The 16,240-nt window shown below is 32.8% G+C and overlaps 1 protein-coding gene across 1 annotated transcript; it reads left to right on the top strand.

Annotated features, from left to right (window-relative positions):
- The first annotated feature begins 253 nt into the window (after window positions 1-253).
- LOC127722118 (uncharacterized) lies at window positions 254-5,817 on the top strand. Its single transcript, XM_052228965.1, has 3 exons — window positions 254-370; window positions 942-965; window positions 5,010-5,817. Exons 1-3 carry the CDS (start codon window positions 307-309, stop codon window positions 5,732-5,734), a joined length of 813 nt encoding a protein of 270 aa, XP_052084925.1. The 5' UTR covers window positions 254-306; the 3' UTR covers window positions 5,735-5,817.
- Window positions 5,818-16,240: the final 10,423 nt, after the last annotated feature.

Below are 16,240 nucleotides of genomic sequence, written 5' to 3'. Positions count from 1 at the left end.
TTATTCTAGATAAATTTAACTTTAATCGTATCAAAAATTTACCAATTACATCAAAGTTTTTATCTTAATTTATTTACCACTTACTTTATATCTACAGGGTGGAAATGACAACAGCTAACAATTTTAACTATGCTAACATTAAAATAAGATAAGTTTGTTTCCTATATCCGTCTGTCCATTGTATGACGTGTTGCAGCGAGAGCTCCTGATAAGCAATCTCATGAACTGTCACGTTACCCTGTTAAATACTGGGTATTCTCCTTTCATCTGTCCACTAGGTCCATCTCCTGAACGGCTCACATCAGTATGGTTTCACTCAAGGCTGTAGTCCTCCTGCTGGGACTTGTTGCGGGGTCTCTAGCAATCAGAGGTAGGCTTTTTTAATGTTTATAATATTTCTTGCTAATGTTAAAACATCATCAAACTAATCAAATAGAAAACAAACGAGTTATTGTTTTAATTAAGAGGGCAATTCTGTGTTTGCTGATTTGCAAACTACATTGAGTCATAATTTCTAAGCATTATAAAACAAATTGCATTTTACTTTTTTTCAATTCTACACATTTAATATCAAACTTTACTAGAAATGCTAGAACGTCTTGAGATTTAGCATATAAATAACGAATACATTTTATGTAAAACAGAATTACGCACCTCTGGATATTGCAAAGAGTTTTCACTATCATAAATAAAAAAATAATATTAAAAAAATAAATGCCTTGTATTTGCATATGTTCGTTCAAACAAGCAAAACTATAATGCAATAGCAAGCAATTTATAGTTCGATATATATTCTGAAAATATCATTTTGCCACATTTAAGATTGAAAACTGCCATGGAGGAACAGTTTCTTTAATATGGCATTTTTTTCCCTTACAAATCGGTATCTGACTAATGGAAATTAGATTATATTCTAACCGTATATTTTTGTTTTGTTTTAGCTAAAAGACAGCTAAACTGCATTGGTAAGTAATTCATTTTATTTGTATTTCTTAACAGAAAATCTAAAAGAGGGCATCTCTCTGACTTGTTGCTAGTTAGCTTCAAGTATCTTCACGGGTATGTGTAGTTACACCTTCCATGTGAAATGACGTTTACGGTAGCAACTTGTCTGTTAAACTATGTCATTTTTGCTTGTTAGTTTCTTCATTTTCTCCACGACTCTTCCTGTCTTTATCGATCAAATTTGGTAAATAAAGCATTAGCATTTCAGTAACAACTATAACAAAAAATCCACTTATATCTGAGAGTTTACAGTAGATTGAAATAGATGTATATTTTTATTAATTTTTATTAAAAATTTTAATTTATTTGGTTTATTTGGCGACAAAATACACATTTGTCTTCATTATTTGCATTAATTATATAGGTGGTTGGCGCCAGCAAACATGTTTAACTCCGCTACATTCTATATGTTCCTGTCCCAAGTCAGGACCCTGTAATTCAGTGGTTGTCGTTTGTTGCTGTATATCATATTTGCTTTTTGTTTATTGTTTTGTACATACATCTAGCCATTAGTTTTCTCGTTTGAATTTTTTACATTTGTTATTTCGGGGTCTTTTTTTTAGCTTACCATGCGAAATGGGTTTTGCTCATAGTTGAAGGGCGTACGGTGACCTATATTTGGTCTACGTCATTTGGTCTCTTGTGGGGAGCTGTCTTATTGCAATCATACCACATCTTCTTATTTTTATACTTCATCTAGTACAAAAAGTAATTCCTGGATTTTTAGAACTTTAAAAAGTTTAACCATACAAATAAACATAAGGACGAACATATATTGTCAACATGTTTTGACTGCAAGTAGAATGGGTATCATGACCAAAGATAAGCCTCTCTTTTTCGACTTAACAGTGATTATCGAGTATTTCATATTCTTAACAGGACCACGTATGGTCGGTGACTAGAGTTCCCGTGTTAGAAACAACTGACATTATATAGAGAAAAAGTATAAATAGGTTTCAGTCGGCTAGCAAATTCTTTTGAGAACATCTAAATAAAATGTTATATTAAAGTCTGACAGGATTTAGATGGTAATAAAATCATGAAATATATCTGCTATTTGTATGAATTTTGGATGTTTCTCTTTTTTCCAAATATTAAACGGTGTTTTTAATCAAGCATTCCGTTTTACATACATACATGTACTTTGATTTTTTCTTCTGTTTGAATTGCTTCCTAAAAATCAGTGTGATTTGATTACCATATTACTCTTTAAGTCCTAACAAAGTTTCATTTTATTCATTTGAGGATTTAGTCTATTTTGATGGTTGTGATATTATCTGGCTTATCTTTGACACAATTGCCCTGACTCAAGCTTTGTTTATGGTTAAAAAAAAAAGGACAAGAAATAAAATGTGAAATTTGAGGGATTCTTGATCTATTTATTTACAATCACAATTGCAGTTTACTGTTTTCAATTCTCGGACTTTACATACGCCTGAACAACAAAAAAATAATCGAAATCTAGTATATGTTAAAATAAAAACAGTTGTTACAATGTATAATCTTCACAATTAAGAATTACGTTTTTTTCTAAATTGAACACTTACTTGTATGATCTTCGTGTTTTTGCCGTTTAAAATATTTTTCGTCCAAAACGTCTAACTGTGCAACCTGAATGATATTAAGCATGAAGGATAACTACAAACTTGACTTTGTGATAGTTTTCAAAATTTCCAAAACCTTTATTGGAATATCCACTGTCTGAAGTTTCACTCTCAGACTCTTGTCTAAGCCTTATGACAATTTAACTAGCTTAGTCCTACTTCCTGTTCGTTGCCTAGAAATCTACGAAGTAATCTATGATGCAAACTAAATTAAAATCTCGTGATTGCAAAGAACAAATGAATGGTTCCTAATTGACTGTTTGCTTAACTTTAAGTGGCAAATCTTTCATGTATATTAATGAGGTGAACAAGAATATATCAATGAAGAATCTCTTAAAAATGAGTCGACCTAGGTGAAGGATGCCAAATTTGAAGTGCTTCTACAAAAAGAGGTTCCGAGAAACGCGTCAGCATAAAATTAACGAGATGTGGTACGATTGTCAATTAGACAACTATCAAACAGAGACCAGTATGATTGTCAATTAGACAACTATCAAACAGAGACCATTCTGATTGTCAATTAGACAACTATCAAACAGAGACCAGTATGATTGTCAATTAGACAACTATCAAACAGAGACCGAATCACGAGGATATAAACAACTAAAGGTTACCGTACGGTATTCAACAATGAGCAAAACTCATACAATATAGTAAGGTATAAAAGGTCCTCGCATGAAAAATGTTGAACAATTCAAAAGAGAAAACCAATGTTAAAAAACAAAAAATGAAGAACACTGTGACAGTGGTTGTTTCTTTATATGTTCGTACCTTGTGGAATTTGTGCTATGCTAGATCTATCGTAGCTTCTGTTAAACTTATTCACCTCTTGTCTAAACGCGAAGGCGTTATAATTTTTGCTGTATTGTATATATGTTACAGTAAATGTGTATAATTAGGAATTATGTATAATCCCTGAAATTTTCAGGGATTATGTATAATCACTGGTAACTTAAGTGATTATATATAATCAATAAAATTTTCAGGAATTATGCATAATCACTAGAAAAAAATGTCAGGGATTATACATAATAACTGGAATGAAGAGATAGTTCATAAAAGTAAAATAATTCATTCTATAAAATCATATTTAAACATTTTTAGAAGTATAAATATTAAAATGTTAAGCACAATACTCTGATATAAATCGCATTGAAAATTTAGATGACAACTTCTATTGCAGATTTAACAATCAACCATTTTCATGCTCTGCTTTTCTGTTTTTTCGCAACGATATCCACTTTATAAAAAAAACCTGTCCTTCATATATTGAATCTGATTTACTGTACATTTGTACGTTGAAGAGAACAAAAATGTGAATCATCCACCTCCAATTAATTTATTGTGTGAGATCTGAGCAAAGTTCTTTGCTTCGTAGCCAGGCAATATCCTTTTTAGTCTATACATGTACAAGGGTCATTATTTTTTTTGTCTTCCATTCCGTGATCAATATGCGGAATCGGTATCAAATCTTTACAACCAATGTTTGCCTCCTCTATTTGTTCATTTAGTGACATATTGCTAAGTTTGAATTTCTTGTTCATTGGTAACATAGAAAACATAAAACAGATGCCTTCATCACATGAATGTGCATTTGACGTTGTTTTGGACAAACAATAAATGCATGTCACTATTAATATTATTGAGAATGTTGGTATTAGTAATTTCAATGTTTAATACATGTTTGTTTATAAGTTAATGTGGTTCAACACAGTTAAATACCATATCACTGGAAAAACTGTTCCTTTCAGATTCGATAAATGATCAGGGAATGAAAATTGTCCTCTTAAGATTTAAAAGGGTAGGCAATAATCAAAAGATGATTTATTTTTATTAAACAAAGGATTTTTTTTTGTTTAATTGTATTACTGATAATCCCTGAAATAATATCAGGGAATTTGTAAAATAATTCATAAAATTTTCAGTGATTATGTATAATCACTGGTCATTGTCAGGGATTATATATACTTGTTATTACTATTGACTTTACTATTGGATTCTACATAATCTCTAATTATACAAATTCACTGTAACATATACATCTTACTTTAATTGTTGAAGACCAGTTGTCGTTATTTCTCTTTTGCTTGTTTTTTTTATGTCCATTGGTTGATGTCTCATTGGCGTACCCCCAAATATTCTTTTGTCCATGCTTGTCAAATGTTGCATGCACCTTTGTGGTGACTTCCAGATGTCTCAATGTTTTATTGTTCGGTTACTCTTTTATTAGCAACAGCCTTCTTATATTCGTATAATAAGCTAGATAACAAATTAGGACATTATTTGGTATACCAATCGTCAGTTCAACTGAACTTGAAAATAAACCACCCGACAACTTACATATTAATAAAATAAAAGAGAGTAAGAAAAGTTTTTTTTAATTCATGTTTTGTTTTGCAGATCAATGGACAAATATTCCAAACCCATGCCAAAATAATCCTCAGAAAGCAATCTATCTACCTCATCCAACAGACGGTACTAAATTCATACAATGCGACCTGTTCGGGAGAATGTACATTATTCAGTGTCCAAAAGGAGAATCATACGACAGATCTACTGCTTCCTGTACCCGTGGCAATGTATTACCAACTGTTGTTATACAGCCAGTTATAACAACCCCAACAACCACCACAAGAGCACCACAAACAGGGGCTATTAATCCATGCTCAAATGCAAACCTCGCACAAGGACTTATATATTTTTCTTATCCTCTTGATACAACTAAATTTATCGAATGCGATCTACTCGGAAAAGCAATGATTTTACAATGTAACATCGGGTTGGTATGGAATCAACAAAGATTATCTTGCGTGTATGACTTGAAACCAGGAGGAGTTATTACCACCACAATGGCCCCAGTAACGAGCGGAACTGGAACAGGCACCGGAACCGGAACCGGAACTGGCACTGGTACCGGAAATCCAGCTAGTCTTTGCAGAGTAAATGCAAACAGCTTAGATGATTTATTCCACCCACATCCAGATCCACACAAGTTTTATCAATGCGATCTTTGGGGAGATGTTTTTGTCAACAATTGTCCAACTAATCTTATTTGGAATGATACAGCAAAAACATGTTCATCTCCATATGTTAAAATTGGACCAAACGGAAATCTAGTTGGATAAAATGTAAGACTCATCTTTAATTGAATAATGTTTTTTTTATAGATTACTATGAAATAATTAAAAGAAATATAAAAAGTAAAGTTGTATATAATATCTTGTTAATCGATATAAGCCTTGTGCATTTGGCATGAACTTGATGTTGTTTTTTTCCTGTGGTTTGATATCAACAAAGGAAAAAAAAACGACAGAAAATCTTGCAACAGTGATATGAATTACCAGAAACTACTATCATAGGTGCTTGAGGACAGGACCCATGTTGAGCCCCCATAGTCCCTCCCCCTGTATCATTATAAATCCCGAATTTCTAATATATATCATTTATTTATCAAATCAAATTTTCATTAAAATTACATGAAGGAATCAAACAAGTTGTGAAACTAGTTCATTATGTTAATTTGGTAAGGTTGGACAAACTTGGGTTTTATATTTCTCCTTTTTTGCTGCCCCGGTTTCGAAATTCTCATTTCTTCTTAACCGATTGTTTTCTCTTTCTTCTCCGCAGCCAATAACTGCCCCTCCAATCAATCCCCCATCCTGTTTTCCTCAATAAAATTGGACATATTTAAGTCTAGGTAACACAGTTAATTAATAAATTTCAATTATATGGTTGAACTATAGCTAGCTTTCAGTAACTACGAGTGCTCTTAGATTTGAAGTTTGTGCCTTTTCTCTGTTTGTTATTTTTTTTTTGTGCTTCGTGACGATCATAGGTGTCAATCCCATTCCAACTGATTTTAACACTTAGGTCTTGCTATTACGCATCTGTTCAGGGAGAGAAGAGGGTTTAGCGCTCAAAACATGACAGTTAATCCCATCACTTTCATTATGTGCCTGTCCAATGTCAGGAATTCGTAATTGATTGGTTGTCGTTGGTTGCTGTCTGCCATAGTTGTGTTATGTTATGTTTATTGTTTGTTTTTTTAAATACACCAGACCATTGATTTTCTCTTTTGAAATGTTTCCATTTTGTCATGCCGCGGCTTTTTATAGCTTACTATACGGTATGGGGTTTGCTCATAGTAGAAGGCCATACGGGGACCTATAGTTGAATACATCACTGTCTGTCGGGCTCTGGTACTTATTTTTGTTTTAACAAGAGGCAACAAAGTTCAATGCCGCCATGCAGGTTGGAATGCTTTGTTTACCTTTTCATTATTATTTTTTGTTTATTGTACCAAATTATAATTATTTCTGTTCAACAAGAACGAGATAGGAAGATGATGATTGTACTTTTTTTTAGTTAACATCACAATTACGTTTTCAGACCAGGACGTCTAATAAAATAAATTGTAAAATTAAATATTTATCAATTAAGAGACATATAGTGTCGAATGCATAACTGGTGTAGTAAAATTGGTGGCGTGCAGTAGATATCATAATAAGACTAGAATAGAAAATGGAAACGGGGAATGTGTCAAAGAGACAACAACCCGACCATAGAGCAGAAAACAGCCCAAGCTCGCCAATGGGTCGAGAAAATCCCACATCCGGAGGCGGGCTTCTGCTGACCCTCAAACAATCCTTATGATATATAGAATGCATAACGAACAGTATGCTTGGAGCTTTCCTGATGAAGGTAATTCTAGAAGAGTGCTTCGGACGCATAACATAAGTGTTCTTTTCGTTATTATAGCACACGGTAGATACCTGTGCCGGATGTTTGTTAGTCGCAAATCATCAGCTCAATATTCAGTGTTTCGGTACTGTCAAGATATATAACATACCTTTTCTAAATTGTCCGTTTATTGATTATTGAAATATTAAGAAACTATAACTTTGAAAAGTAATTAAAAAGTTGAATTCTATCGATGATCGTAAAAAAATCAACACAACTATCATCCATCCAAACCAACCAACCAATCGATATGTAGCAAATGTGACTAGGTTGGTTGGTCCAACCAACAAAACCAACCTCAAATCAATAACAAATCATCCGAGAACGTCGAGAAGGACCTCCACTAACAATTGATCTTTTATTATGCTTTACATACTTCCAAATAAATGATTTAAATTCAGTTTGGAAACAAACTTTAACCGCTAACACCAAACCTAATATTGTTACATCTCATACATTCTATTTGGACCGTTTATAAAATACCAATCTACCTACGAATGAGCAAAAAAAGATTTATAGGTAAAAGCCTACATATTTTTATTTTTGCAAAATTATATTTAAAACAACCACATAACCTCTACTTTTACCCATGGCTATTGAAGTTATAAATTATATTAATAGCACTATGAAAAGTTTGAAAGGGGAAATATCTCCATGATCTTGGATATTCATGTAGATATGAAATCAATTTTGTTTCATGATCTAGCAGTATTGGAAGAATTGTTATCAATTTCACAATGTTCGACAATTAGTACAATATAAAAATCAACCGTTTTTGTGGTGTATCACTTCAAAAATTACATTGTTGATATGTGAAAGGCTACTTAAATTGTAAAACTTTATCCCGACCTGAATCTTCATTTTATAAACAGCAAAAACAACAAAAATCTTGGTTATAATTGCAATGACTGTTTGAACGATAAAAACAATGTTCAGTTTGGATTCTTATTATCCTGCAAATTTATTGTAATTTTAAAAATGTGCTTTACAAAGGTATTGATCCTATGAAACGGAATAATTACATATAAACCTATTATATCCCTTTTCATAAACGTTCATAAAATTTGTCTAATTGGAGAGCGTTAATATTTTTCAGGACTGCCGTTTTCTTCGCAATTTGTAGCAATTTTGCATCTTAAACCGATTTAATCTGTCAATGTCAATATTCAAATAATCTACTAAATATTCTTTTATCCAGTTGAAAATCTTTTATGTAAATAGATATATAATTACTTATACTGCTTTTTATTTGGTTAGTTTAATTACTTGAAATAATTGTAATAGAAACAACAAAGAATATGGGGTATCCATCCATGACAAAAAATCAATACATGTACTGCGCATGATGCAAAAAAACATACAAAAAGAAATTAATTCTGCCTCGACTACCGATGGAAAAGGTTGGCATGATTCTCATCATACTTATTTATGGTGCCGTTATAATAAACCCAGTATGCTATGGAATATCGGAAAATAAAAAGAAATTTACAGTAGAATCGGGAAAGAGAATTGTTTCAAGTATTTCAACAATTAAAACTAGAACAGATTCTCCTGTAGCATGTTCTAGCCTTTGTACAAGCAATACATATTGTGTCACAGCAAGTTATGATAATTTCGCAAAAGAATGCATGATGGATTCCGACTGCACCCCAACGACAGAAACATGGCAAAATGCACTTCTCATCCGAATAGGTGAGTATAAATGACTACAACTTAACAAAGATGCATGTTTAAAGGATTATGCTCAATTGTGGAGATACAGTTCTGCAACTTTTTGCTATTTAATTACATCACTGAATGCGATGTATCACCAATGAATGTACATGTATCCTAATTTTTATTAACATGTATGGCGCAGGAACAAATATAATTTTCGGAGCACCTGTTTTCCTCGACTGATCGTTGGTTTATATTGTCCTGTAATGTCTTTTGATTCATTTCATACTACTAAATTCATTTTTTCGCATCATGTAGATTAGTTCGACTTGTCTATTTTCTGATTTTTTTGTCCACGAACGGAATTTATTCTTTGTATAATTCTCATCTATTGACTATTGACTTTAAGAATTCAAACTGGATGAAATAAATCATGAAGCTGTGGGTTTTATATGTTCTTTATGCACAATTTGGTATCTTTCGATAAATTAAGAATATTTCCACTTTTTTTAAATAACAGAAAAACTGTAACATGTCTAATCTATTTAACTAATTGAACATGAATGTAATAGCAGTGTAATGTGCTTTATTTAATGGTCCTTTTTAATATCTAAGTAGTACGTAAATCACAAGACTTTTGTAGTCTATCAGACTCTGTGAACATTCAAATGTTGGCTTGCTCGGGGTGATGTACGCTTAGACTTATGGTGTTATTGATGTGTTTTTGTTTCTTTAATTATTTATTGTTGAATATCTTTTTTTTTGATTTTTTAGTGTTCATTACTATGTCTTTGAAATTGTTTAACCTAAATATGTGTATTGATGTTTGATGCTCCATTTTCTGGACCACACAAACTTTTTGTATTGACAAGCATCACAGTATTGTTAACATTTGGAGTGCATGATGCATTATTTTAAGGTACTATTTTAAAATCAAATATAGAAACACTGGGACAAACGGAGTCATAAATATATTTTTTAAAATACCAACTAAACTGACAAAACTGTCTTAGAGGACAAATGTATCCAAAGTTTATCCTAAGGGAAAACAATAATCCTACAGGAGAAAATTTATCCGAAGGAAGAGAAAAAAATCCGATAGGAGAAAAATTATCCTATGGGAGAGAAAAAAATCCCACAGGACAAAATAAATCCCTTAGTAAAAAAAATAATCCTAAGGGAATTTGAATCTGAGATTAAGTCTTTCATGATAATCTTATAGGATAAAACAAAATCCCATCGGATTTAACATTATTTTTGAATATCCTACAGGATTTTGAATCCCGTAGGATATTAATTTTATCCCATAGGAGATAAATTCTCCTATATGATAAAAAAAGTCCTAAGGGGTTTTAATATCCCATAGGATATTACAAATATCCTACGGGATTATGACTTTATCCTATATGATTTCTTAAAATCTTGTAGGATTATTTTTATAAATCCTATGGGAGAAAATAATATCCTACAGGATTTTGTCACTCGTAATGCCGAACCAGGAGAGCTAGACCAACAATTTTTTGAATTGTTTTACCTATCCCCAGAGGTTAATTATTGCCAAATTTGATGATTCTACCGTTTAAAAAGTGTCGTTCCAATTTGCACACATGATAAGTGCATTTTATTCCAAGAAACTGTTTGTTGTTATATTTGCAATTTTGTCTCGGGGCAATCGTGGCAATGTAATTATCAAGTAAATGACGGACATACGATAGGACGGCTTCATTAAATCGTTTTGCTTTTATTCCCATCAAACGGTGAAGAAAAAAAAGATGTTATAGGTAAGTGTGGTCTATACCAAATCATAATTCAAGCACTGCTGGTAACTTAGTTGCTGCTGTTCAGTCTTTTCATCTCTCAATTGCTTGACCACATTCTGCCAACATTTCCAAAATTAATTAGAAATGTATTTCCAAAACTCTCACCAAAACGATAAGAAAAACAAAAAAAAACCCAACATAAATGATTATATAAAACAGTTGCATGATTTTAGAACAACTAATTAGAATCTCAGATACAGTATCGACAAAGTTTCTTTAGTGTGTATATTTCAGCTGTGATTTTCATTCTTACATAATCAATATACTTGAGCTTAGATATCTGAGCTTCTAAATACGCGGATAAAGGCAAGTGGGTCTCTTTGATGAACCCCCTTTTTTCTGCGAAAAATGTTTTCCAATCACATAACAATAGTACAAAATCTGAGCTTTAAACCCTTCTTCACTTTTACAGATGGAACCCACCTATTTCCTTTTCTATTTGATCCGCTAAAATTAATTTTTTATAGGTTTTGTTAGCAAGGGCGTCAATTCTTGTATTCAAAACTAATTCTGAGTATATTTCAAATGCATCAACAACATGAAAGTGGATTGCAAAAAAAAGATATTTAATTATTTAGATTTTCAATCAACTAACTATTCACATCATTGAATGTTTACGAGAACGAACCAACGCCACAAATATCATGACCGTCCACGCAATGTACGACCGGGGTTAGCATGCAATGTCAGGATATGTACTGTTCTCGTACTATGAACAACAAATTTATTTATTTTGTAAAAAATATTTCTGTACCTCTAACAACAAAATTATTATATTAAAATTTACCTGTGTACATTATTTTATTTAACGTCAATTTGTCCAAGGTTATAGTTGTCTTTTTGACATTGTTTTACATCTCCCCTTTTATTATCAATATTGTATTTATATTGTGTCATAGATCAAATTTATTCGTTCAGTGTACGTATGTTTCTTATTTTTGTTAATATGTCTTTTTGATTGGGTTAAGCCATTTTGGTATTTTATAGTGTGTCTTTCAGTTATTTTTGTTATTTTACGTTTTTTTCTATGTCACTACTATTTCAGGTTAGGGTGAAGGTTGGCGCGTATTAAATTGTTTAAACCCGTTGCATTTTATTGCGCATATCCTAAGTCAGGAACCTGTTGTTCAGTGGTTGTAGTTTGTTGATGTGGTTCATAAGTGTTTCTGGTTTCTGGTTTCTCGCTTTTTATATAGATTAGACCGTTGGTTTTCCTGTTTGAATTGTTTAACACTAGACATTTTGGTGCCCTTTATAGCTTGCTGTTTGGTGTGAGACAAGGCTCCGTGTTGAAGGCCGTACTTTGACCTATAAATGTTTACCTTTTACACATTGTGACTTGGATGGAGAGTTGTCTCATTGGCACTCATACCACATCTTCTTATTTCTATGTACGCCCTTCTCAGTATTTGCAAAATTAATTTGCTCAACATATCATTGGAACCTATCACCGACAGATATTTGCCAATACTATAAACCGTCAACTGGGCAATAATTACATGATATATCGTCCTCCAGTCAGGGGTCCTGTCCTGACACATTGTTTCCGTCGAAATTGTCAATGAAAGCAATTCCACACTCTGCGCAATGGAGGACCATCATTTTCTCAGATTAAAAGAGATAATGCAATTTATCTATATGTGGCGGGACACAAATCTAGTTGAAACGCAGCACATGATATGGTGAAACTGCATGATGAAATTTGACGCATGGTGAGTTCAAAGGAGGAATTGATCTTGAAGATTATTGGTTTAAACAATATTTTATTCGATAAGTCAAATCATGCTATATAATATAATACAGTATAAACAATGGGATTCAGAAACAAGCAACATTGCTTATTTTAATCTGTCTCCAAGACTATTGTTCAACGAAGAGGAAAAGAAGTAACAACTGATCTGTATATCGACCAAGTTTTGTGTCCAAATGTTTTTCTACATTTTGTGCGTCACCAGGCTGCCGTTTCATAAAACAATCGCTAATAACGACTAACGTTAATATTAGCGTGCGACTAACGACTACATAACGATTACGTTTACGTGCGTTTCATAAAGCATACGTAGACGAATCGTTAGATTTTTCGATCGTTAGACAATCGCTATTTATTTTTAGAACGGGAATCCCCGGATATCGCACTCTTTGTCGTTGGAGAAAAGTATGCTAGTAAACGACTGAGAGTAAAAAAAGACTCCAAGTACAAGAAATTCCAATTTTAAATGTTTCCTCCAACGAGGTAGACTTAATAAAATTGTTTCCTATTTATTACAGAATAATTCATGCAAGTCCTAGATTAATTGAAAATTTTCACATGACACACGATTTATTTTTGCATGACACACGATTTATTTAAAATCGGTTGCGGGTACGCATAGCCTACGATCATTACAAGTAATATTTAAAAAAAGTCACATTGTATTCGTGTAATATAAATCTATACTACTCAAGGAAGAGACTGATTTCATTGAGCAGCAACTCCTCTGAAACCATACAAAGTCGGAAATATTTGTGACATGACGTATACATATAGTGTTTTGTAGAACTTATTTTTCTTTGAAACAATCTTCTTTCTACAGAAAACGACAATTTTATTTAGTAAATATCAAAATTCGAAGACCTTTATCAATCCGTGTCTTATACGCTTTCGTGTATGCTCAGTCGGCGTACTACCCGCGAAAATTGAGTTTTGCTTTGTTTCAACTCTTGCCTAATTGTACTGCGATTTTGCGGGTATCTTCTAGTAATATAGAATGCTGTCAGGATCAGCAAACTATGTTTTTATAAAAATTTAATACTTAACTGAACAGTACGTCAATTAGTCTTGAAGTTCGGTGAAAATTTTAGGATGGTCTATCTGCCAACCTCGCGATGCAGCGATTAACTTCCGGAATCAATCGTACGGCGGTTATACCCCGTGGGCATGATAGAACTATTTACATATGTAACAATAAAATGTATTTAATATGGCCATATATTCTTGCAATCACGTATTTGCTAATTTGTAACAACAATTTGTAAAGAATTCAAACATAATTTAAGATGACTCGAATGTTGCTGATACTGGAATTTTGACTAGAACTCGAAGTTTAACTTGGAAAGTAACTCGAAATATAACTTGAAGATCATCTCGAACTTGAACTCGAACTATAATTGATTGTAATTAAGCCACATGCAATTTACCACCTCGCAACTCCTAGAATGTGTGTTCCAGATATAATACACGCAAAGAATTTTGAATACCACAAAAGGAATTGATAGGATTCAGTTTTATTCATGTTTGATAAAACATGAGGTGTGCATGTTCAGGTTAGAACCTATAATTATGAGATATCAATCTTGACCCCGAAATTTACTAGGCCGACATATATGGACCTACCAATCTTTACTAATACACCCACATGCTGCATACTAATAGGAGAACCAGCAAATACCAACTTTCTTCTTTGGTTTCAACTTGTTGAGAATCGAATCCACGGCGATTCAAATATTTTGTTTATTTCATGGCAGTGCTAAGGTTTCGAGATATAAGCAAAAAACCGCCCCCCCCCCCTTTTATGTTTAATTTTTTGCAATGGTGGCAATTTTTTATGTATGAAATCCCCGGATAGAATTTATAAACTAGACACAACTATAAAGAACATCCAGTTAAAGTTGGATGTATTTGGAACAGTTATTTCAGAGGAGAAGAATTTTAAAATAATTTACGACGACGGACGTCAAGTGATGACATAGGCTAACCTATTTTAGAATGTATGTGAAATGTTAAAGCTGCAAAAAAACAAGTACTAAATATCTTTTCGATCTAGACTATTTTTGACATATCAATTTTCAGAATAATTTGATGATTACTGAGTGATATTAAAGTCTGGGGACACGTGAGTTTTATAAGTTATAATTGGTGTAAGACTAGTTTCAGTAACTGTCATGATCAATCGGTACTTTATCTTTTTGATCGTTGGTTTTTTATGCCTTGTTGAGTTGAACCATTTTCAATATATCTTTATAATTCATTCTTATGTTGTACTGTTTTGTAACTTTTTTTTCATGCATACTCTATCCAAAATCATGACTCTGCACCCAAGCGACATTACATATCCAAGTGATAATACAGTCGAAAGTTGTTTACCGACAAGTGACCGTACAGTGAAAAATATTTAGTGACATGTGTTTTTAAAGATTTAGAACTATTTGTGAGTGTAAACATATTGAAGTTAAATTTGAGGAAAAACTATATATTAATTCTTTTTAAACACCTTAAAAATTTTGAAAACAATTCTTTTATTAAAAGTCAAAACTTCAGCTGAACGAACACAACTATTTCCATTTGGGTCGGAGCTCTTAGTTTTATTTCAATTTCCCCCCTGTTTTCTTGCTTTAAGAATGGGTTCGGCACCCCTCAATGTTTGAATATTAATGACAGATACAAAAGTTTTCTCATATACATTACAAGTAAGCCCCAGAGATAATAATGGAAAAAAAAACACGTATCCGAAAATTATTTCGAATGTCGGAGCCCCGCTTGACAGTCTCCCGAATGACCACAATATAAAAAAAAAACATACAGTTGCGTTCCCACATTGTGTTTATTAAATAGAGAACAAAAACATTTATAGCTTTTTTTTTAAAATTTTTAATACCTTTTTAATGACATCGATGGCTTTAATGAGGGTAGCGATGCACTTTACCGTCAGGCGCCAAACGGTCATTTTCGGCTTACGTCGCGTTAGCGACAAAATGGTTAAAGTTTTATCGTGATTCGTCAAAATATCCTTATCGTACGGTGGCAGAATGCTTCCATGTAAGAAAAAAATACTGTTCCCTCAAGATACTTTGTCGTTCCTTCAAGATGCTATGCCGTTCCCACAAGAAAGTGTTATCGTTCTCTCAAGATATTATGTCATTACCACAAGATAGTTATCTCGTTCCCTTAAGATGCTATGTCTTTCCCTCAAGATGCTATGCCGTTCCCACAAGAAAGTTTTTTTTATCGTTCTCTCAAGATATTATGTCGTTACCACAATATAGTTATCTCGTTCCCTTACGATGCTATGTCGTTCCCTCAATATGATATGCCGTTCCCACAAGAAAGTTATATCGTTCTCTCAAGATATTATGTCGTTACCACAAGATAGGTATCTCGTTCCCTTAGATGTTATGTCGTTCCCTCAAGATGCTATGCCGTTCCTACAAGAAAGTTTTATCGTTCTCTCAAGATATTATATCGTTTCCACAAGATAGTTATCTCGTTCCCTCAAGATGTTTTGTCGTATCCATGAGATAGATATCTCGTTCCCTCATGATGATATGTCGTTCCCTCAAGATATTATGTCGTTCCTTCAAGATATTATGTCGTTCTCACAAGATAGTTATCTCGTTCCCTCAAGATGCTATATGCCGTGTCCACAAGATAGTTATCTC

This window comes from Mytilus californianus, unplaced genomic scaffold (assembly GCF_021869535.1).
Source record: "Mytilus californianus isolate M0D057914Y unplaced genomic scaffold, xbMytCali1.0.p SCAF_1, whole genome shotgun sequence".
Lineage (NCBI taxonomy): Eukaryota > Metazoa > Mollusca > Bivalvia > Mytilida > Mytilidae > Mytilus > Mytilus californianus.
This window is presented reverse-complemented; position numbering and strand designations above follow the sequence as displayed.

Excerpts from the sequence above, each read along its gene's own strand:
- LOC127722118 (XM_052228965.1), top strand. The coding sequence starts at position 307 with ATGGTTTCACTCAAGGCTGTAGTCCTCCTGCTGGGACTTGTTGCGGGG. Across the intron at positions 371-941 it reads GGGGTCTCTAGCAATCAGAG|CTAAAAGACAGCTAAACTGC; the intron begins GTAGGCTTTTTT and ends GTTTTGTTTTAG. Across the intron at positions 966-5,009 it reads AAGACAGCTAAACTGCATTG|ATCAATGGACAAATATTCCA; the intron begins GTAAGTAATTCA and ends TTTGTTTTGCAG.